The sequence below is a fragment of the Lethenteron reissneri genome, chromosome 10 (genome assembly GCF_015708825.2).
Source record: "Lethenteron reissneri isolate LAM-NWPU_2019-01 chromosome 10, ASM1570882v1, whole genome shotgun sequence".
In the NCBI taxonomy this organism is placed as follows: domain Eukaryota; kingdom Metazoa; phylum Chordata; class Hyperoartia; order Petromyzontiformes; family Petromyzontidae; genus Lethenteron; species Lethenteron reissneri.
Window position 1 is genome coordinate 5338463 of NC_083788.1, and position 24330 is coordinate 5362792.

The following is a 24330-nucleotide window of genomic DNA, read 5'->3' on the forward strand; positions in this document are numbered from 1 at the left end:
AAAGTAGCCTGGGGCTTACAGCTTCCCATACCTCTCCGCCATGCTCCCACGCCTCCTTCATTCTTTTGTTCAGAAGAAGAGCCACTCCCTGTTGTTTGGCAGTCTCCGGCCCCGAGAATAGGACTGTCCACCAGACCTCCTGAATACCACAGAGATCCAGGCGGTACCGGTCCAGCTCCTGACAGAGAAGTGGCAGCCTCTCCTCCGCCATGAGCAGTCGCTCATTCCACGTGGCCATCCGTAGTGGTTTTTTGTTGTTTCTGGGCAGAGCCGGCCTAGCCACTAAGCGACCCTTGCAATTGCAAAGGGCCCCGTGGCCAGCAGAGGGCCCCCCTAGAGTCACTGCTAGCTCGTGGGTGAAAAAAATCATACATCAAAGGGGCCTCCAACCAAATTTTGCTTAGGGCCCCCAAAGGTCTAGGGCCGGTTCTGTTTCTGGGGGAGCCGCGAGGGTAAGGATTCAGTCTCGTGGCTCCGCCAAATGGGGTTTGGCCAGGAGACATCATAGACGCCTGTCCCCCTGGGGCCTCCGGCACAAGCTTATTAATTAAATATTTCCGTCGTGGTTTTGTGGTAATTAATTGAAGGTGGAGGGGTTACCAGCCCCTCGCACCCGTCCAGAGCCCCCATTTGGCCGCTGTGGTGATTACAAACGCCATGAGGGGAGAGGCCCATTTAAATTGGCCCTCCCCCCACGGCACTGGCCACCACAGCGTTACCGCCTGGCACCACGAGGAGGTAGGGGGTTGTTTTTGCCGTACACACATGTGCACACATGTAGACACAGATCCCCCGTATATCCTTAACAGACTGTAGGGGCAAGTGCTGTTAGCGAGCACCTATAAAGACCGGCACGGCACACGAGGGTGTGGGTGGCCAACACCACGCCCGGCCGCCTTTGTCTCCCTAGTGGCGATGTTAACACATCGCACCGGGTTCTCATTTTAGGCTGAGTCGAGCTAGGGGAGGTGCAGGACCCGTTCAAACAATCGTCACCGGTGTTGGTCGTGAGCGTGAATCGAACCCGGTGGCCAGGTTCGTAGCGCAGCGCGCTAACCGCTATGCTACCGCTCTCCATGCACACACACACACAGGCACACACACAGACACACACACAGACACACACACACACACTCAGGCACACACACAGACACACACACAGACACACACACAGATACACACACAGGCACACACACAGGCACACACACAGACACGCACACAGGCACGCACACAGACACACACACAGACACACACACAGACACACACACAGACACACAGACACACACACACAGGCACACACACACACAGGCACACACAGACACACACACAGACACACACAGACACACACACAGACACACACACAGACACACACACACAGACACACACACAGACACACACACAGGCACACACACAGACACACACACAGACACACACACACAGGCACACACACACAGCCACACACAGACACACACACAGACACACACACAGACACACACTCATGCATACAGAATCTTTCCAGTGACCAATACCTGTCTCACCTGAACGCCCATCCCACTGCCCACTCCCCCCACCTCCCCACATCCCATGCGCTTTTAACCCCCACCCCTCACCCAGGCTCAAGAGATACGCAGGCGAGGAGACAGCACAGACCATTGCAACAGGTGTGTACAAGTATTCTCCTCTACTTAGCCAATAGACCTGTGCAATGTATACACTTATATCAAATTTGTATAGCTGAAACACCTACATCTCACCTGCCTTGCTAACACACCTACATCTCACCTGTCTAGCTAACACACCTACATCTCACCTGTGTAGCTAACATACCTACATCTCACCTGTCTAGCTAACACACCTACATCTCACCTGTCTAGCTAACACACCTACATCTCACCTGTCTAGCTAACACACCTACATCTCACCTGTGTAGCTAACACGCCTACATCTCACCTGTCTAGCTAACACACCTACATCTCACCTGTCTAGCTAACACACCTACATCTCACCTGCCTAGCTAACACACCTACATCTCACCTGTGTAGCTTACACACCTACATCTCACCTGTCTAGCTAACACACCTACATCTCACCTGTCTAGCTAACACACCTACATCTCACCTGTCTAGCTAACACACCTACATCTCACCTGTCTAGCTAACACACCTACATCTCACCTGTGTAGCTAACACACCTACATCTCACCTGCCTAGCTAACACACCTACATCTCACCTGTCTAGCTAACACACCTACATCTCACCTGCCTAGCTAACACACCTACATCTCACCTGTGTAGCTAACACACCTACATCTCACCTGTCTAGCTAACACACCTACATCTCACCTGCCTAGCTAACACACCTACATCTCACCTGTGTAGCTAACACACCTACATCTCACCTGTCTAGCTAACACACCTACATCTCACCTGTGTAGCTAACACACCTACATCTCACCTGTCTAGCTAACACACCTACATCTCACCTGCCTAGCTAACACACCTACATCTCACCTGTGTAGCTAACACACCTACATCTCACCTGTCTAGCTAACACACCTACATCTCACCTGTCTAGCTAACACACCTACATCTCACCTGTCTAGCTAACACACCTACATCTCACCTGCGTAGCTAACACACCTACATCTCACCTGTCTAGTTAACACACCTACATCTCACCTGTCTAGCTAACACACCTACATCTCACCTGTCTAACTAACACACCTACATCTCACCTGTGTAGCTAACACACCTACATCTCACCTGTCTAGCTAACACACCTACATCTCACCTGTTTAGCTAACACACCTACATCTCACCTGTCTAGCTAACACACCTACATCTCACATGTCTAGCTAACACACCTACATCTCACCTGTCTAGCTAACACACCTACATCTCACCTGTCTAGCTAACACACCTACATCTCACCTGCCTAGCTAACACACCTACATCTCACCTGTCTAGCTAACACACCTACATCTCACCTGTCTAGCTAACACACCTACATCTCACCTGCCTTGCTAACACACCTACATCTCACCTGTCTAGCTAACACACCTACATCTCACCTGTGCAGCTAACACACCTACATCTCACCTGTCTAGCTAACTCACCTACATCTCACCTGTGTAGCTAACACACCTACATCTCACCTGTCTAGCTAACTCACCTACATCGCACCTGTCTAGCTAACACACCTACATCTCACCTGTCTAGCTAACACATCTACATCTCACCTGTCTAGCTAACACACCTACATCTCACCTGTGTAGCTAACACACCTACATCTCACCTGTCTAGCTAACACACCTACATCTCACCTGTCTAGCTAACTCACCTACATCTCACCTGTCTAGCTAACACATCTACATCTCACCTGTGTAGCTAACACACCTACATCTCACCTGTGTAGCTAACACGCCTACATCTCACCTGTGTAGCTAACACGCCTACATCTCACCTGTCTAGCTAACACACCTACATCTCACCTGTCTAGCTAACACGTCTACATCTCACCTGTCTAGCTAACACACCTACATCTCACCTGTCTAGCTAACACACCTGCATCTCACCTGTGTAGCTAACATACCTACATCTCACCTGTCTAGCTAACACTCTCACGAACAACACAACTAACCAATTTCAGCATCATAACTCACCAATCTCACCCACCCACCGGTCACTCTCACGTACAACACAACGAACCAATTTCAGCCCCATAACTCGCCAATCTCACGCAGCCACCGGTCAATCTCAAGCGCCGGGCTCGCCATGGGTGCCACGTGCTGCTCCCTCTGCCGCCGCTGCTGCTGCTGCTGCACGGGGAGAGGCGAGGAGGGGAGGAGGTCGGAGGGAGACGGCGCCACGACCGAGAAGGAGAAAAGCAGCGAGAAGCAGCAGCAGCAGCATGTCTACTACAACGAAACCTTTGACAACATCTACGAAGACTTCCCGGTGCCACGGTCACCCACGCCGACGCCGCCGCCGCCGCCGCCGCCGCCCATGCCCGAGCGCCGTCGTCACGTGGCGCTGCGAGACTTCGAGTCGCCCGAGTCGAACGTGCTGAGCGTGGCCGAGGGCGCCCTGGTCGAGGTTCTGGACTGCGACGTCGCTGCCGGGTGGTGGTGGTGCAGGACAGGTGGTGGCGCCGGCGGGGAGACGGAGCGAGATGGATTCCTGCCAACGTCGCTTGTGGCTCCCATCGACAGCGTCGAGGCGCAGGAGTGAGTTGCTGTGGCATCGAATCATCATCAGCATGAGTATCATCATCATCAGCATGAGCATCGCCATCATCAGAATGAGTGTCACCATCATCAGAATGAGTATCATCATCATCGGAATGAGTATCACCATCATCAGCATGAGTATCACCATCATCAGCATGAGTATCACCATCATCATCAGCATGAGTGTCACCATCATCAGCATGAGCATCACCATCATCAGCATGAGCATCACCATCATCAGCATGAGCACCACTATCATCAGCATGAGCATCACCATCATCAGCATGAGATCCACCATCATCAAAATAAGCACCGCCATCATCAGAATGAGCGTCACTATCATCAGCATGAGCATCATCATCATCAGCATGAGTATCACCATCATCAGCATGAGTATCACCATCATCAGCATGAGTATCACCATCATCGGAATGAGTATCACCATCATCAGCATGAGCACTACCATCATCAGAATGAGCATCACCATCATCAGCATGAGTATCATCATCATCAGAATAAGCACCGCCATCATCAGAATGAGCGTCACTATCATCAGCATGAGCATCATCATCATCAGCATGAGTATCACCATCATCAGCATGAGTATCACCATCATCAGCATGAGTATCACCATCATCATCAGCATGAGCATCATCATCATCATCAGCATGAGCACCACCATCATCAGCATGAGTATCACCATCATCAGCATGAGTATCACCATCATCAGCATGAGTATCACCATCATCAGCATGAGTATCACCATCATCAGAATGAGTGTCACCATCATCAGCATGAGCATCACCATCATCAGAATGAGTATCACCATCATCAGAATTAGTGTTATTGTCATCAGCAGAGATAGGAAGTGTGGAATTGCGGGACTGAGTTGGTGTAAAACGTCGTCGTCGTCATCATCATCCTGAGTACCATCATCATCATCAGCAGCAGCAACAGCAGCAGCAGCAGAATAATTATCATCATCATCATCAGAGATAGGAAGCGTGGAGGCGCGGGAGTGAGTTGGTGTGGCATGTCATCATCATCGTCAGCATGAGTATCACCATCATCATCAGCATGAGTATCACCATCATCAGCAGCATGAGTATCATCACCAGCAGTACGATCATCATCAGCTGCAGAATCATCTTCATCATAGCGTGGAGGTGCAGGAGTGAGTTGGTGTGGTATGTCATCATCATCAGCAGAATAATCAGCAACAGAAGTATCATCATCATGATCATCGCCAGAATCGTCACAGATAGGACGGGGCAGGAGTTGGTGGCACATCATCATCAGCAGAATCATCATCACCACAGATAGGAGGCGTGGAGGCGTACGAGTGAACTGTCAGAGCTTTGTGGCGGTGGCAATGTCATCATCATCATCAGCATCATCATCAGCAGCAGCGGCATCACGTCATCATCAGCAGCAACATTCTCAGCAGTAGCGTCATCGTCACGAGCAGCAGACTCATCATCGTAGATCGGAAGCGTGGAGGTACAGGTTGTGACTCGGAGGTTGCTTCGTGGTGATGTCACATCATCATCAGCAGCAGCAGTAGATTTTTCATCATCAGCAGAATCATCGTCATTGTTTTCTGGTCCAGGGCCTCCCTCCCCCAGGTCGACTCCGCCCTAAAATGAGTCCCGTACCTGGTGCGGTGTCCATGAAACATCAGCACTGACGAAGACAAAGGCGGCCGGACGTGGTGCTGGCCACCCACCCCCTCGTCATTCAATGTCGGCCTTCATAGGTGCTGAAACTCGCTAACAGCACTTGCCCCAACAGTCTATAACAAGCGACACGGGGGGGGGGGGGTCTTTGTCTCTGTGCGTCAGAGGTCGCAACCGGGTACCCGATACCCGTAACCGGGTACGGGTATCCGTTTGCGACCCTGATGCGACCGGGTACAGGTACGGGTAGGCCGTGAGTCACTGGTGAGTCACAGTTTGTCACTCATTTCCCAACGTCTTGTCTCTTCTCACAATTCAAGTTCCTAGAATAAACCCACCCGCGCCTGCAACATGGCTTCATCCCAGAGGTCGCAATCGGGTACCCGATACCCGTACCCTACCCGTACCCAGCCGGGTACGGGTAGGGTACGGGTACGGCCGGGTACGGGTACCCGTTTGCGACCCTGGTGCGGCCGGGTACGGGTACGGGTACGGGTCAGGAATCAAAACCCGTTTGCGACCTCTGCTGTGCGGGTACGGGTATGGGTCAGGAATCAAAACCCGTTTGCGACCTCTGCTGTGCGGGTACGGGTATGGGTCAGGAATCAAAACCCGTTTGCGACCTCTGCTGTGCGTGCAGTTGGTACTTTGGGACGCTGTCTCGGTTCGAGAGCAGCTCGCGGCTGCTGCGAAACCCCGTGGGAACCTTCCTGGTTCGAGACGGGGGCATGGGTCAAGAGCACACGCACGTGTACACACTGTCTGGTGAGTGTGCCTGTGTGTGTGTGTACACTCCGTCTGTGGGGAGAGTTTGTTGCGTACCTACTCAATGGATGGCCCCTCTCTGTGTGTTCCAGACAAAATATAATAATTATTGTAATTTCCACAGCACTACTGCTGTTCCTAATGATGATGATGACGATCAATTTAATAACTCGCGACGACGACGACGACGACACCGACCGCTCGAACCAACAACCCCGATGAAAGCCCCCCCCCCCCCCGTAGCGCTGACAACCAGCGAGCCCACGTGGCTTTTATTGTGACGTCGACGATGACGGCCGCAGCCATTGTTGTGATGACGATGACGACACCGACAGCTGGCACGACCCTCTCCCACGTGGCACCCCTCCACCCACCCACCGACAGAGGTCGCAACCGGGTACCCGATACCCGTACCCTACCCGATACCCGGCTACCCGTACCCGGCCAAGTATGGGTACGGGTACCCGTTTGCGACTCTGGTGCGGCCGGGTACGGGTAGGCCGTGAGTCACCGGTGAGTAACCGTTTGTCACTCATTTCGGGTAGGGAACGGGTACGGGTAGGGAACGGGTACGGGTAGGGAACGGGTAGCGTTCGGGTACCCGTTTGCAACCCTGGTGCGGCCGGGTACGGGTAAGGAATCAAAACCCGTTTGCAACCTCTGCTCACCGACCTCCCCCATTGCGTGACCCACGCAGTGCTGGTGGCGCCCGGCGAGGTGAAGAACTACCGCGTGCACCGGTCGGCCGAGGGCTTCTACATCAGGCGCGGCAAGGCGTACCCCAGCGTGCAGGAGCTGCTGCTGCACTACCACGCGCGCGACGGCAAGCAGCTGCCCGTGCTCACGCAGCCCTGCGCCAAGGTGACGGCGGCTGGCAAGCAAAGCAGAGGGGGGGGGAGAGAAGTTAGGAGCCGAGGTAGCAGCAGCAGCAGGAGTAAGAGAGCAATCCTAGTAGAAGCAGTAGCAGCAGCAGGAGTAAGAGAGCAGTCCTAGTCGAAGCAGCAGTAGCAGCAGCAGGAACAGCAGCAGCAGGAGTAAGAGAGCAATCCTAGTAGAAGCAGTAGTAGTAGCAGCAGCAGGAGGAGTAGCAGGAGCAGCAGTAGTAGTAGAAGCAGTAGAAGCAGAATTTAGTAGTAGCAGCAGCATTAGCATCATGAGTAGCAGCAACAACAGTCGAAGTAGTAGCAGCATCGGAAGTAGTAGTCGTAATAGTTGTCGCAGCAGTCGCAGGAAAGTAGCAGCAGCAGTAGTAGCAGCAGCAGAAGTCGTAGTCGTAGTAGCTGTCGCAGCAGTAGCAGGAAGAGTAGCAGCAGTAGCAGCAGCAGGAGCAGCAGCAGGAGTAAGAGAGCAGCCCTAGTAGAAGCAGTAGCAGCAGCAGTAGTAGCAGCAGCAGTAGTAGCAGCAGCAGCAGAAGTAGTAGTCGTCGTAGTTGTCACAGCAGTAGCAGGAAAAGTAGCAGCAGTAGCAGCAGCAGCCATCTCCCACACATCCCCCACACGGTGTTTGTGTGTGGCCTTAAAATAAAACAGAATAGGCAACGTTTCGGGCAACGCACCACTGCGAACGCAGCAGCAGCAGCATCACCAACAACACAATTAGCTCAATCTCCATATATATAAAATACAAAGTTGTGAATATGTGTGTCTGTTCAAAATGTTTAGCGTACTTCTCGAGATGCTAAAAATTTGAAATTTGCCATGTGGGTACTTTCCAGACTGCACACCATGCAAACATTATAAAAATACACTTTATTTTGGGGGGGGGGGGGCTCAATAATGCATTTTTTTTTGCACGGCAAGTGAGCTGTGACGTCACATCTGTCACGTGACCCGCGCACGTGGCAGCATCACGCATTGTAGTGTAGCGGGTAGCGCGCTGCGCTACGAACCCGGCGACCCGAGTTCGATTCCCGCTCACGGCCACACCACCGGTGACGATTATTTGAACCGCTCCTGGGCCTCCCCTAGGTCGACTCAGCCTCAAACGAGTAACTGCTGTGGTGTGTGAACATCGCCACTGGGGGGGACAAAGGCGGCCTGGCGTCGTGAATCCCAAGTCCCGGGCGAAGCCGGGTAGTAAAGCTAGTCGGAAATAAGCCTTCTCGGCCAAGGTGATGAGGTGATGAGGTGACGGGTCATGCGCACCCATGCCCTTGGCGTCACCGTGCCACGGCATGACGATGGCGATTACAGTGACGATGACACTGCAGTGATGATGGTGATGTTGAGGACGATTTTCATAGCTGTCAACCCACACGGCTTATACCCCGTATTCTTGTGCAGGGAAATTGATTCTAGATTTGAAGCTTTCGTGACTGCAAGGATTCATATTGTTAGGTTTTTTCGGTAAAGTCACGTAGGTAAAAAATTAAAATTAATATTTCAGCTACCGTGCTGTGACCGTTCCACCTGAAGACGGAAGCTAGTGTTGCCTCCGAAACGTCGTGATTTTTATTTTATTTTTATTTTACTTTTATTAATTTTGACTTTACCGAAAAAACGTACAGCCGTTTCAATACGGGCAAAAAAAAAATCTGTGTTGTGTCTGTTTGTTTGTGTTTCTCTCCTGTGATGGGACTTTGTAGGATGAACGTTGAGATGTATAAGGGGCACGGGGTGACCAATAGGGTCTGAATTGGTCTGTAATAAGGTGGGGCACTGATAAGGGGTTGACAAATATCGATTTTGAGGATGCTGGTGAGAATGTTGATAACGATGTTGTTGACGATGTTGACGACCATGTTGAGGACGATATTGATGATGATGATGATGTTGTTGTTGACAAAGTTGATGACAATGTTGATAGCGACGTTAAGGGCGCTGTTGAGGATGATATCGATGACAATATTGAGGATGTTGTTGACGACGCTGATGACAATGTTGATAGTGATGATGTTGATGACAATGTTGCTAGTGATGATGTTGATGACAATGTTGATAGTGATGATGTTGATGACAATGTTGATAGTGATGATGTTGATGACCACGTTGACGACGATGACGATGTTGTCCTCAGGAGGTGCAGTCTGACGTGATGTCTCCGCACCCCAAGTGGGCCGAGTGCTGGAAGGTGAACCCGTCACACCTGCATCGCGTGCGGACACTCGGCAAGGGCCAGAGCGGCGAGGTGTGGAAGGGCGTCTACCAGGAGCGCTACCACGTGGCCGTCAAGACCCTCCACCCCGGTGCGCGCGTAGGTCCGCTCGGCCTGCAATAGCCGGCCGTCAACGCCGACGGTTCGGGCATCGCCCCTGAAGTGGCCAAGCTGGGCACTAGGGGAGGTTCGTGAGAATGGCCGTGTCAGAGACACCGCGCCAGCACTGCTGTTAGCCTGGGTGCAACTCTCAAAGAGGTCCATGATAACAGCACTTGTCCCAAGAGTCTGTTAAGGCTATACGGGGGGTCTTTGTGCGTGTTAGGTGTGTGTGTGTGCGTGCGTTCGGTATGCATGTGTGTGTTATGTGTGTATGTGTGTTGGCCACCCACCCCCTCGTGTGCCGTTTCAGCCTTCATAGGTGCTTATTCTTAGGTTTTTTCGGTAAAGTCACGTAGGTAAAAAAAGAAAATTAATAAAAGTCAAATAAAATAAAATTTTATTTTATTAATTTTAATTTTTTACCTACGTGACTTTACCGAAAAAAACCTAAGAATATGAATCCTTGCAGTCACGAAAGCTTCAAATCTAGAATTAATAGGTGCTCGCTAATGGCACTTGCCCGCAGTGCGTTAAAGCTATATGTATTCTTTGGTTCTTTCGGTAAAGTGACGTATAAAGATAAAATAATAAATTAAATAATAGCATACGACGTTTCGATTGCAACACAAGCAATCATCATCAGGTATAATGAAATAGCGACATAAAATCTAACCAGAAAACTATAATTGTACAGTAAACATATAGCAGTATGATACACATTAGGGTGGGTAGAATAATACATAGTGTTATATTAAAATGGATAAGGCAGCAACTGCAGCAGCAGCAGCAAGTGCAGCAGCAGCAGCAAGTGCAGCAGCAGCAGCAAGTGCAGCAGCAGCAGCAACTGCAGTAGCAGCAGCAACTGCAGCAGCAGCAGAAACTGCAGCAGCAGCAGCAACTGCTGCAGCAGCAGTAACTGCAGCTCCCTTTGATGCTGTTAATCCTGCATAATGCACATGCATATGCAGTACTAATTACATTCCTGCATTTCCCATAAATATGCTAAATTCCTGTTGATATGCAAATTCCTTTGTCAATGCGCCCAGCTTATATATATGCTCTAAGCCCGTGTGCTGTTTCATTCAGACTCTGTCGCCTCGACGGACCTGGTTTTCACCTGAGGACGGCTGCTTGCGTTGTGGCCGAAACGTCGTGAGAATTGTTTTATTATGTTTTATTTTTATTATTTTATTACTTCCCTTCTACGTGACTTTACCGAAAGAACCAAGAAGATGAATCCCTGCAGTCACGAAAGCTTTAAATCGAAATTTAACCAAAGAATAATTCCTGCAGTCACGAAAGCTCCAAAATTAAGAAAGCTATATGTCTTTGCGCGACAGGCCTGCCGGTGGAGGAGCTGCACAGGGAGGCGCAGATCATGAAGACGCTGTCGCACGAGAACCTGCTGCGCCTGTACGCAGTGTGCGTGCACGAGGGCCGCGTCTCGCTCATCACGGAGCTCATGCGCGGAGACCTGCAGGCCTTTTTGCGCAGTACGTCCCGCTCCCCGCCACACTCTTCTTCCTCCGTCTCCTTCTTGCTAGGCTCGCCGTACGCGAGACTAGTAAGATGCAGAGGAACGACCGCGATTTCACATTTGGGTGGTCACAGAGCAGCAGACGGGCCGCGTTAGGAGCAAGCGGTCCGGGGGCATTGCTTCGTTTTACGTTTTGCGGTCCAGTTTTGCATGACCGCATTGGCACACTCCTGGAGAGTTTCTCATGTTCCATTTGTGCATCATCAGGTATCCGTACCTGGCACGGTTTGTGCACCGGATGGGACTTAGGGTGGACCATCAGCTTCGGGGAAGGTCACACACAGAATTTCCCTGGGTTTGATCTTCCACAGAGCTCATGGTCCGTACAGGCTTGCCAGTGGCGGCATCACAAGGCAAATATCCCCCGCGTAGCCTACACTGACTGCTAGGGGCATGTGCCGTTAGCGTGCTAACGGCTATGGCCAGCACCACGCTCGGCTGCTGCCTTTGTCTCCCCAAGTGCTGGTGCTTACACGTTGTGCAAGGTACTCATTTAGGGCCGAGTCGATTTAGGGGAGGCCCAGTTGCCAGTTCAAATGATAACTACTGATGTGAGCCGTGGTCAGGAGTCGAATTTGGGTCGTCCAGGGCGCTAACCACTATGCTACAACGAACCATAGTCTTAAATAATTATAAAAATACAAATATCCATCATGTAGCCTTTAACAGGATATTGGGGAAAGTGATGTTAGTGATGAAGCCCGGAATGGCACGCAATGGGGTGGTGTGGCCAATACACCACGCTTGGTCGCATTCGTGCTAGTGTACTAGGTACTCGGTTAAGGCTGAGCCGACCTAGGGGAGGTCCACGACCAGTTGAATTATTCTCCACTGTTTTTGGTCGTAAGCGGGGAATCGAACTCGGGCGGTCAGGTTCGCAGTGCACTGCGATAGCCACTGCGCCACCGCTCTGCATGCAGTGGCACACGCACCTACAATTACCGTGAGCTGCACGTCTGAGACGCGATTGGTTGGATTGGCTCGGCGAGCTCATAAATAACGTTACACATATGTACACATTGGGTGCTGTGTGGAAATCTATGAAGAGCCTCACTTCATAGGCTTGCTCAATCTGGACGGTACTCAATTTATAATGAGGTAAGCGAGTAGACGACCACACCAGCGCTTGGTGTGCATGATGCAAATACAAAAAGGAATGGAAACCAGGTCATTGGGATTACGGCTCTACCCACGTGACTGCAACCAGTTGTATCTGGGCCAAAACCATTTCCTGGTGCCTGAACCCCCTTTTTGTGTTGAGTTTGTAGTCCATCCTGCCACCGCAACCTCCGATACGCGCGGTTGGCTAAGTACGGTGCAAAAGAAGTTCAACGTACATCCGGCTTGCAGTGACATTGCCGCGCTTGCATTAGCGTGACGTGGTCACCTTGCAAGAGACCCGCTCGAGAAAGTGGAATTGGCAAGCTTATAAGTGTTAGCGCGGAAGACAGACGCTTTTATTAGTCGTCGTTGTGGAGGGAGCGCAGGTTAGTAGTTCGAGCCCAACGGACGACCCGGTTAATACCGCGGTGTGCATTCACAGCGGGGGTCAAGGTTGTCGTGACGTCAGGGTTCCGCAAACAATGTATATTATCCAGATAAAAAAATTACTCTCCAAAGATATGTAAATTGGAAAAATTATGCATAGAAAGCATTGCCCCCCCCCCTATTTGCGAAACTACTGCCGACTGCGTGATTCATGATTGACTGATTGATTACAGGGTCAGACCGCGTGCGTAACTACCGGCGAAAGGTCCGTGCCTCATTGGTTAGAATGTTGTTGTGGATCGCTGTCCGGCAGCAACACGGGAGATGCCGCTGAAGTGGTACATTCCTTGGCACGTTTCTCTCGTAGCACGTCACAACTTTATTAATCGGCTGCATCATCTGCAGGAGGGTTGTACGAAACGCATTTTACACACCGGTCGATCTGACTCCCCCTGAAAGATGAATTACTGATAATTGGTTTTTTACCCTTCTATCTGGTAACAAAACTGACACCTTTTTTACAAGGAGTCATGTTTGCATAGACCACAATACCTGCAGTTATAATGCAAACAAAAAACATAACTCTGATCATGAATGCACTGGTCTATGCAAACATGACTCCTTGTAAAAAAAAAGTGTCAGTTTTGTTGCCAGATAGAATGGTAAAAAAACAATTATCATATTTTTTACTGGCAAATGAGGTTCCAATGGAGATTAATTACTGTTAATGATATTAATTGGTTCCACGAAAACCATCGTTAATTGAAATGATCGTTAATCGAATGTAGGAAATACATGTTAAAGGCTGATTTTGTTCCAAGACGATCAGAAGTTGACCTTTTTCACCAGAAAAAGTTGCTCTCAAAACGCTCATATTAAGAGCGGGTCGCTGATTGGCTGAGGTCTGCAGAGTCCACTGAGGAGCGCTCCGATTGGCCAAAACTCGCGGCCGCGTCATAGCGTAAACACATCGTTGATCGAAAATGTATCGTAAATCGAAACAATAGGACCCTATTGGAGGACGATGTTTCATCATAATATCATTAATCGATGGCATCGTAAACCGAAGGACCACTGTAGTACGATTGTTCATGGAAGCTAACGTGTTAAATTTTACTGCGGACTATACCCGTCTGTGAAACGTAGCGCATTCATGGGAGCGCTGGACTATGGCACGAACGCCGAGTGTAACGGGCGGATTTATGAGACGTGTTTTTACATTGAGACTCGCTTAGTGGACACGCTCTCGCCCAGCTTGTAAATTCTAACAGCACGAACTACTTTGGGCAATCATTGACAGGAGCGTGAAGTGAAGGTCGAGCCCTGCGTGGGTGGCGAGTCGGGGGATTTCCCATTGTAATTTGCATTGGGAGGACGAAGTCCATGGGAGCGGCTGGGACTGAATCAGCCAGTTTGGAAAAGGTTCAGTTCCTTGATGATCTCAACTCGGCCAACAATGACTGCACGCACACATAAACACAAAACCCACACCTGTACCAAATTTCGGCTGAATTCCAGCTCTGAAAATTGAGAATGTTTAACTACCAATGCGATGAACATTTCCGTCTGGAGCTGAGAAGGTTGTGGCAAGTGTTGCCTCTTCGTGTGGATAAGCGGTTATTTCAAGGCACATCATGAAAATATATATATCATAAGCCTTGGGGAGAAACAATGAAGAAGATGGAGAGAAGCCAAGCCGGAGAAGTGAAAGCAAGAGAGAAGCGGGTGTATTTAGGCCAGTGGTTTAGACATCACCATGGTGTCCGAATCACGAACAGCGCCAGTTGGCTGTCCGTTCCACAGCCACAACAGAAGGCCCGGGACAACCGTTGCACGGAGAGCCGCATCCAAAGAAACACGCGGGACACCGGCCATTGCAGAACGAAACCTGCCGGATGGTGACCCATACGGGGATCATATGTGGGGTCAACGACACCTTGAGTACCTTGCAGAAGGGCACTTGATAAAATGTGATTTATTTTTACTTGAAGGGGAATCTCAAAAGCAGTTCTGTGATATCCGCTTCCACAGCACCGGGAGGGGGGCGATGCTCTGAACGGATTCCTTGTCCCGTGACGCGACGTGGATATTTTTCCACTTGTTTACCCAGAAAAGTCTTACGGAGTGTCCAATGAAGTAGCTTGCGAGTGATTCTCTCTCATTTGGCAAATTTGGATATCACCAACATGTACCGACAAAACCGTGGGAACACAGATGTACAGAAGATCATTGGAACTTACTGCACCGCCCTCAACATAGCTCCACCACAGCGTAGAACAACCTGGATATCGCAGTTGCGCTACGAGTAAACAAGACCAAAACATTTGTAATATCTTCATTACAATCCTAACTATAACAGAATCATGACTCCTAACGTTCAACCTCTAAACGTAAAGTAGTTTAATTGATTGACCCATCGCCTGTGACCTTTGTTCCCCGCCATTGCCCTTGTCCCTGGCAGGTGAGGAAGGCCGTGGGCTGCACCTGTGCGAGCTGCTGCACCTGGGCGCACAGGTGTCGAGCGGGATGGAGTACCTGGCGGAGCGGGGGTTCGTGCACCGTGACCTCGCCGCGAGGAACGTGCTCGTCGACGCTTCGCTGCGCTGCTGCATCGGCGACTTCTCGCTCGCTCTCGCACACGTGCGTTACCACCATTATGCACTCGCGTTACCGCCATTTTGCATGCATGTTTCCGCCATTTTAGCAATGTTACCACAATTTTACACACGCGTTGCTGCCATTTTGCATGCATGTTTCCGCCATTTTAGAAATGTTACCACCATTTTACACTCGCGTTGCCGCCATTTTACATGCATGTTCCTGCCATTTTAGAAATGTTACCACCATTTTACACTCGCGTTGCCGCCATTTTACATGCATGTTTCCGCCATTTTAGAAATGTTACCACCATTTTACACTCGCGTTGCCGCCATTTTACATGCATGTTTCCGCCATTTTAGAAATGTTACCACCATTTTACACACGCACTGCTGCCATTTTACAAATGTGGGAGTGGGGGGGGGGGCTGTAAGGGGGCTGGGTGAAGAGGTGGAACTAAAGCTCAGGTGTAACGCCGCGTACCGATCCGTATAGCCCGTGTGCATGAGGTCATCTTGTCGCTCCATCTCCACAATGGGTGTTCTCTCGGGGCACATTTCCCCGCTCCAGCTGCAGCTCCATCATCATTCTCAACCACCAGCCATCGTCCATCCTCGAAATTCTACTCCCTGAGCAGGACCAATCACGACAATGTCTCCACACTCGATATGACGCCCCTCACCTGTGTACGTTCTGCGATCTGTGCCTCGCCGCTCCTGCCTCTCGGTACATTTACAAGTGCAGACATTTTTCCGTACTTCTTTGCAAGACTTTTCAGCTTTAGTTCCGTTTTCTTTGGCAACGGGCAATGTGTCCGACCCATAGGTCACAGCGGAACGATACGCATCTTGGGACTCACGAAGCCACACGCTAGCTTTGTGTGTTTGTGATTGGTTAGGAAGATTAACCAACACAACAGCTGAGTCACAATACAGTTCCTGTGAGATCATATCAACTTTACTGGGGGGTTTTGAGGCGAATTTTTTTGTTGACGGTAACGTTGGAAAATTTATGTACATTTCCGTATGTACGTGGTGTGGTATTTTTACATTGTTAGGAATGTGTGTACCCAGCAAAAAGTTACCTTATAGATAACAAAGAATCCGATGGGATTAGTGTAGGCTGAGTTCACCTAGGGAAGGGGTCGGAAACCAAAATAACATTTGGCAAAAAAAAACACCCTCAATATTTCATGAGCCGCAATGCATGTGAACATCGCGACACAAATTTGTCGAGATCACAACTACCTCGCCTAAAATCAATGACGAATTTGAAATATAACGGCTGCGAAAAAACCCACGTGCGGTATTGCGTTAATGACGTGATCGATTACATCATCGTCTTCATCGATGGTGCTGCCCCCTCCCCCACCCCCGCCAGACCCAGAGCTCGCCGATGGTGAAGATCCCCACGCGCTGGACGGCCCCAGAGGGCCTCACCGGCCAATGCTTCACCACCAAGTCTGACGTGTGGTCTTTCGGCGTGCTACTTTACGAGATCTTCACCTTCGGACGGCGTCCCTACTCACGTAAGCACCGACAGAGCCTCTAGACCAGGGGTCGGCAACCAAAATAACAAGAAGAGCCATTTCTTTCCAATTCGGTACAAAATTCAGTATTTCAAGAGCTGCAATGCATCTGAGTACATACTGTACATACGTACATATCGTCAAGAAGCAGCCCGTAAAGAGCCGCATGCGGCTCCGGAGCCGTAGGTTGCCGACCCCTGCGCTAGACAGTGACAGGCTGACTGGTCTCTGATAGGATCTAAAAACGGTGACAGACAGACCGGTCTCTGACGGTGTCTCTAAACAGTGACAGACAGACAGATCGGTTTCTGATGGGGTCTCTAGCCAATGACAGAATGACAGACAGACGGGTCTCTGTATGGGGTCTCTAGACGGTGACAGACTAACAGGACCACCTGCTTCATCCTCCTCCTCTTGCGCCTCTCCGTGCAGACATTCGTAACAACCGGGACGTGCAGGTGGCCGTGCTGTCCGGGTACCGCCTCCCGCAGCCGGCGCGGTGCCCCCCGCCCGTCTACGCCACCATGGTGGAGTGCTGGAGCGAGTGCGAGGAGGCGAGGCCGTGCTTCTCGGTGCTGCGGGAGCGCCTGCAAGCACTCCTGCGGCTGGAGCAGGACAACGAGGAGTGACCTCCTGCGCCCCCCCCCCCCCCCCCACCGCGAACCTCTGTGAAGCGGACGGAGAATATTGCGACTGACGTGAGAGAACTAGCGGAGAGGAAGACCGTAGGGGCACGTGACCTCCCGCTCCAGTTTTCGCTCCTCTCTTCGTAGCCCACCATCCGGGCCCCTCTATCCAGCCCACGCACAGTAGGCGGCCGGTGTAGTTGCACCGTCTGCACGCTTGACAGCCGCGCCACCGATGATAGTGGAGCCACAGGCTCCCGTAGACAGCGGCGGTGCTGCGTGGCTGGCAAAGGCATGCTGCAAGGAATGACAAATTCCCCCCACCCCCCCAGGGTGGTGCACTGCTCGCTGTGAGCATTCACAATGGGAATTTCTTCATCCTGACTCAGGTTTAGTGGGAGTCTTTAGTTTTTGTCCAGTCGCCAAAGACTGCACAACAAAAACATGACATATTTGAGATTTTCCCCTTTTTTTCTGGCAACAAAACAGCTGTGTTAAGTTGTTAAAACACCAAACTGAAACCTTTTACAAGGAATCATGTCTGCAATAACCACAATACTTGTGGTCAGAATGCAAACAAAAAACGTACTCGGATAATATATTATAGATATGTTCAGAGTATGATGACATATTTGGTTAAACTCTCTTAAATTTGTATCATTCCAGCTCTGAGAATTAACAAACGTGTATATATATTTGTTTTCATTGCCATGCAATGTATATATATTTGTTTAAATTGGTTTGATGTGACCAAATCACCCAGAAGATGCCTGGTCTCAGCAGATCTTACGCTAAGCAGGTTTGAGCCTGGGTTAGTGCTTGGATGGGTGACAACCACGCATAAAAGGGTGTTATAGGCTGCTTTGAGGCTGCTTTGAGGCTGCATTGTGAGATGCAGAGGACAGGAGTGCAGAAAAATACATTGTACTGTACTATGCTCCCGTGGTCTATGGTCCCAGCTCTTCAACCAACTAAACCAGAATGGTAAAGTATGGTCAAATAACCTCTGTGACCTCTGTGACCTCTGTGACCTGCGTGCCGTTGGGAGACCCTCACACAGCAGTGGATTGACACATTTTTTCTACACGAGGAGTTGTTGTATCATGTATAACCTCAGGTTGTCTTTTATGTTTTTTTTTCTATTTATACTCCTACGTTGTGTATATAAGTTCTGGTAAAATATGTACCGTATACGAGACCCGTTCGTAAGTGGAACGGTTCGTAAGTGGAGTCGGAGCACAATAATGTACTGTATATAAATGCACAATACGGTCAGTGTTATAAAATGTGCCGAGCTTAAACCAAAAACTCGCGATTAAGAAGAAATGTGCATTTGCATTTGACGCCGTAAATAGTTTCTGCGGTTCGGTTCGCAAGTGCGAGTTGGCACTCGCAAGTCGGATGGTTAATAAGTATAACCCGTAAAAACTAAGTTTTTCACTATAAATCCTTTATATGCGTGGCGGCTAGAGTCCTCTCGTCCTCTGGCTTGAGATGGCTGCCACCTATGGGTCAGATGATTGTCTGCCAGTATTAAGCAATTGGTAATTAAATATTTAATTTGTTTTCCCTAAACAGTGTAAAATTTTGGAGAAAAAAAATTTCACGAACATTAATTGTCTCGCACAACGAGTCTCTGTGCAAAATGTCAGCTCGATTGGATCACGGGAAGTGGGTTAAAAAACGACCGAAAGATTTGCACGGTCGTAAGCAAGCACAAAAGCACGCAAGCAAGCAAGCGAACTTAATATAAAGGATTTAAAAATATATATCTCACGGAAGCTCGTTCGTAAGTGCGGATTGTTCGTAAGTCAGGCGTTCATAAGTCGGGAGGGACTGCCTGTACATCAACTAACAAGCTTTCACATATTCTTAGGTTTTTTCGGTAAAGTCACGTATATATACAAGGACTGTTTTCTTGGAATTTCTCTCACTTGATACAGCTATCGTGCTGTGACGGTTCCACCTGAAGACGGAAGCTTGTGTTGCCTCCGAAACGTCGTGATTTTTATTTTATTTTTATTTAACTTTTACTTTTAATATAAAAAATTTTTACCTACGTGACTTTACCGAAAAAACCTACGAATATGAATCCTTGCAGTCACGAAAGCTTCAAATCTAGAAGCTTTCACATGACCGACCTCATGTACGCGTGCAGCACTGCGTGTGAGTGCAGTGGTTGGCGTCGTGGTTAGCACGCTTCGCAACGAAGCCGGCGACCTGAGTTCGAGTTTCCTAGCCACGGCTAACATCAGTGGCGAGTGATGTCTGAACCGGCCCTGGGACCTCCTCTGCCCACTTCAGCAAAACCAGCACTGATCAGCGTGGCCAAGGATGAACTTTTTTCGCACTATACGGAGCCAACCATGACCAACACATTGGTATGGGAAGGCCTTCATCCAGCAGTGGATTGACAGGGAACTGTAAGGTGTGTTACTATGTCCACTGTGATTTCTATCGTCATATAATTTCTGTTCAGTAAAAATAAAATATCAAGTAAAATATCAAGTAAATGTACTTTACACAAACAATGCTATACATTCGTAAATAAACTGATATTTTAAGTGTAATGAGGTTTCTTTTATTGCACGTAGCGTAGCTTAGGACCCCGTCGTCATGAGATAATGCCGACGTGGAGATCGTGTGACCGAGCAGACAGGGACGACGTGAAGACAGCGACGACGGTCCGAGTCCCTCTCGACAGCCCCGAACTTCCCTTCTTGCCCTGCTTTTATCCTCGTGGATTCTCCAGGGGTAATTTCCCCAGCCGTCTCTTTTGGATACTCTGGGGAATTCCCCAACCAAGACCCTCCAGACTTGCTGGCGCCTTCTCTTTGCATCCAGCCTCGCTGACGCCCTGTCTTCCCCTCGAGACTTACTGACAGTCTTTACACATGTACTGTATACACAAAGAAGTGATTGGACAATGTCATTTATTCACCATAATAAAGGTTTTTGGGTTGGATCGCGTCAATTATAAATGTGTCGTAACCCTCCACCACCCGACATGGCCAAACAGTAAAAAATGTGTCACGTTTACAAAGGACAAATAGTATACTACTTTAGCCCACCGGTGTGTTGAAGAGTGAATTAATTAAATGATGACGTCACCCTGCTGTTGCTCTATCAGAGGTCGCAAACGGGTTTTGATTGCTTACCCGTACCCGTACCCGGCCGCACCAGGGTCGCAAACAGATACCCGTACCCGGCCGTACCCGGGTATCGGGTACCTGATTGCGACCTCTGGGATGAAGTCATGTTGCAGGCGCGGGTGGGTTGATTCTAGGAACTTGAATTGTGAGAAGAGACAAGACGTTGGGAAATGAGTGACAAACGGTTACTCACAAGTGACTCACGATCTACCCGTACCCGGCCGCACCAGGGTCGCAAACGGGTACCCGTACCCGGCCGGGTACGGGTAGCCGGGTATCGGGTAGGGTACGAGTATCGGGTACCCGGTTGCGACCTCTGCGCTCTATTTAAGACCGGGAGCAAGAGCAGAGCCTCACCATTCTGGCAGATTACGCGATGAAGTTGGATGTAATTGCCTTCTCGTGCAACAGGGGAACTGCCACTTGGGCAGCTTTGTGAATGCGTCGTTCTCTGGACGTTTTTGACACCGCCGTTTTCGGATCCGATGGATGGAAGTCGCCGGCCATGGGTGGGGGGGGGGCAATGTCCCCCCCCCAAACTGGACATCTTCAAAATGGGACCTTTTCTTGCCAGTATCAATGTATGATAATTGTTTTTTTACCCTTCTATCTGGCAAACAAAACTGACACCTTTTTACAAGGAGTCATGTTTGCATAGACCGCAATACCTGCAGTCATAATACAAACAAAAGAACATAACTCTGATAATGTGCACTGTCCTTGAAGTTGATTGGTCCACACCCGAGACAGCGTTCCTTAGAGCCTAGTCTCACATGGGTTGGACTAGATGACGCCAAAAGGCGCACAACTCAAAGACAGTGCACCATCAGAGTATGAGAGCTCGGGGCAAGCATCTGAGGTTCCCATAGAGTATCAAAGTACTTTGATCCTTTGATACTGGCAAAAAAATTGGTCCTATTTTGTAGCTTCTCACCCCGAGCTCTCAATGCTCTGATCGTGGCATTGCCCTTGTGCTGTTCGCCTCTTGACGTTCTCTGGTCTGACACTGGCTGTCTCTGGTGTAGGCCAATCCGTTTCAAAGACAATGCCCATATATTATCACGAGCGTGTTTGTTTGCATGTTCACCACAAGAATTGTGTGTGGTGAATGCAGACTTTTTGCAAAAGGTTTCTATTTGGTGTTTGAACAGGGTGAAACAACCCCCTATTCTTATGTTTTCGTACTTGACACCTTTATTAATTTATTTTCAGTAGTTTACCATTAAGATTAAAAATGTATTAATTATATGCATCCGCGATTCCTAATGTGAAGGACAAAGCAAACCCCTGCCCCCACAAATATAGAAGTGAAAGTCTGCCTAATTACTACTCACTATCGCCGCACTCGGAGAGATTTACCAATGGATCCCTTAACTCGCGACCCCTATGCCGATAAGCGCACGGGCAATTCGACTTAGAGAGTATATAACCGTACTGCAATAAAACTCTAAGATTTGCTGTCTCTGTCAAAGGGGTATTTGTTGACGTGGGTCATATTCACAATGGCAATGCACTATGAACCCTGCGGCCCAAGTTCGGTTCCTGGCCACGGCTATCAGAAGTGGTGAGTGAACATCTAATCAGGTTAAGTGTGGTCAAATCACCCACATTAGGGGCTATCCAGCAGGTATCTTGAAGAGAAACGGTATTTGTTAAGTATTGTGGTATATTCTTGTAGATATCTGGTATGCAACAGATTGTTTTTGTGTAACGATTGCATCGCACGCTTTCGGATGCACTTCTGTGGCCGTCTGGAACGCTCTTCCTTCCGATATTAGGAAGCCGCTGGAGCTATGCACTTTTAAATCATCATCTAGATTGACAAACCCATTTCGTCAGAACTGCTTTTTGCGTTTAGTTTGTTGTCCTTCCCCCGCACCTCCGATAAGCACACGGTTGGCTACTCTACGGTGTGAAAGAATGTCAACATCCATACATAACCAGTCTCTCTCATCTTAAAGCATTACCTGGTGCGTAAGTCTGCTGCCAGTAAGCGGCGATGGTTACAACTGTGTGGTCAAGCCTAGGGGCACCTCCAGTGGCAGCTGTCCCTGTGCAGTAGTCTGCCAGTAGGATGTCGACGATGGCTGCTATGTATTATACCCATTCATGAAGAATCATTTCTTTGTCGAATTTTGGTGACTTTGGACCCGGGTAAATTTGGGACCGGTACATCGGCAGTAATAAGTACAACGTTGGAGTCGTGCCACAGAGCCCCCGATATCACCCTGTTATGCGTGGTGATGGTGGTGGTGATGGTGGTCAATCCACAGTGCCATAACAGTGCCTGTACTACTATCCAGGCTCAGCCTTGCCCATCAGCTGAGATGTGACGAGATCGGGCGCGTTCCATGTGATTTGTTTCGCGAGCCTTTTGCACAACATTGGGAGAGGTCCATAATAAAGGTTTTTGGGTTAGATCGCGTTTTTTTTTATAAATGTGTCGTAACCCTCCACCACCCGACACGGCCAAACAGTAAAACATGTGTCACGTTGACAAAAGACAAATAGTTCACTACTTTAGCCTACCGGTGTATTGAAGAGTGAATCCACAACATTTACAATTTTTTGAGTACGACGTTTAGCTGGTAATTACATCCAGCATCAATTAGCAGCGAAACGTCGTACTGAAAAAAATGTAAATGCTGTGGATTCACTCTTCAATACACCGGTGGGTTAAAGTAGTGAACTATTTGTCTTTTGTCAACGTGACACTTTTTTTTATTGATTGGCCGTGTCGGGTGGTGGAGGGTACGACACATTTATAAAAAAAAAAACGCGATCTATCCAAAAAACCTTTATTATGAATAATATTGGTCACGAAAGCATATGTGTTAAATTGGGAGAGTTGTGAAATTCCACGTGGTTGAAACGATCCAATATTAGCACCAGCAGCAGCAGCCACAGTGTGTGAGAAGAAACTACGTCACATGCAAATCGCATTTCCCATACCGAGACGTGTGATGATAATCTGGAAAGCTAGTCTATATATAGTGCGTCTGTTGTGCATTGCTTCGTACGCGGATCCAAATCTAATTGTGGGGTTCTTACCTAAAAGCGTCGAGTCAAGCAGCAAGCGTGACTGCTATTGAGACACTGAACGTTGACATTGGTCCGGAGTTTTGCTTGCGTTGAACTGACGGTACAAGCAAAGCTGACGCTGCTGATGAGACACTCGATGTTGAAACCGGCCCAGAATTACGGTTGAATTCAACCAATGTTACAGCTGAGCCTGAACCTGCTGACGAATCACTAAATGCTGACATTGATCGGTAGGTTTGTTTTCGTTGAACCAATGCAGCACAGTGGGCCTTACCTAGTAAAATAAAAAAAATAGCTCGTTAAATATAAATGGGGCCGGGATATGCCGGTAGGCCATCATACCGGTACCGCTGAGAACAACGCAATACGCTTGCAGTGTCGCAGCACGATTCTGAACGGCTCCGACACCGATGCCACGATGTTGGAGCACGCAGTAAGCGTGGGGCCGATTTGCAGGACGAGCAGGATTCACCACGAGAACATTCTCACACTTCC

At 49.3% G+C, this 24330-nt stretch overlaps 1 protein-coding gene across 1 annotated transcript; it reads left to right on the plus strand.

Annotated features, from left to right (window-relative positions):
• Positions 1 to 1626: 1626 nt before the first annotated feature.
• On the plus strand, positions 1627 to 20505 carry LOC133340855 (tyrosine-protein kinase SRK3-like). Its single transcript, XM_061549294.1, has 9 exons — positions 1627 to 1661; positions 3743 to 4225; positions 6545 to 6669; positions 7367 to 7530; positions 9685 to 9853; positions 11205 to 11357; positions 15351 to 15529; positions 16868 to 17015; positions 17448 to 20505. Exons 2-9 carry the CDS (start codon positions 3774 to 3776, stop codon positions 17642 to 17644), a joined length of 1587 nt encoding a protein of 528 aa, XP_061405278.1. The 5' UTR covers positions 1627 to 1661; positions 3743 to 3773; the 3' UTR covers positions 17645 to 20505.
• Positions 20506 to 24330: the final 3825 nt, after the last annotated feature.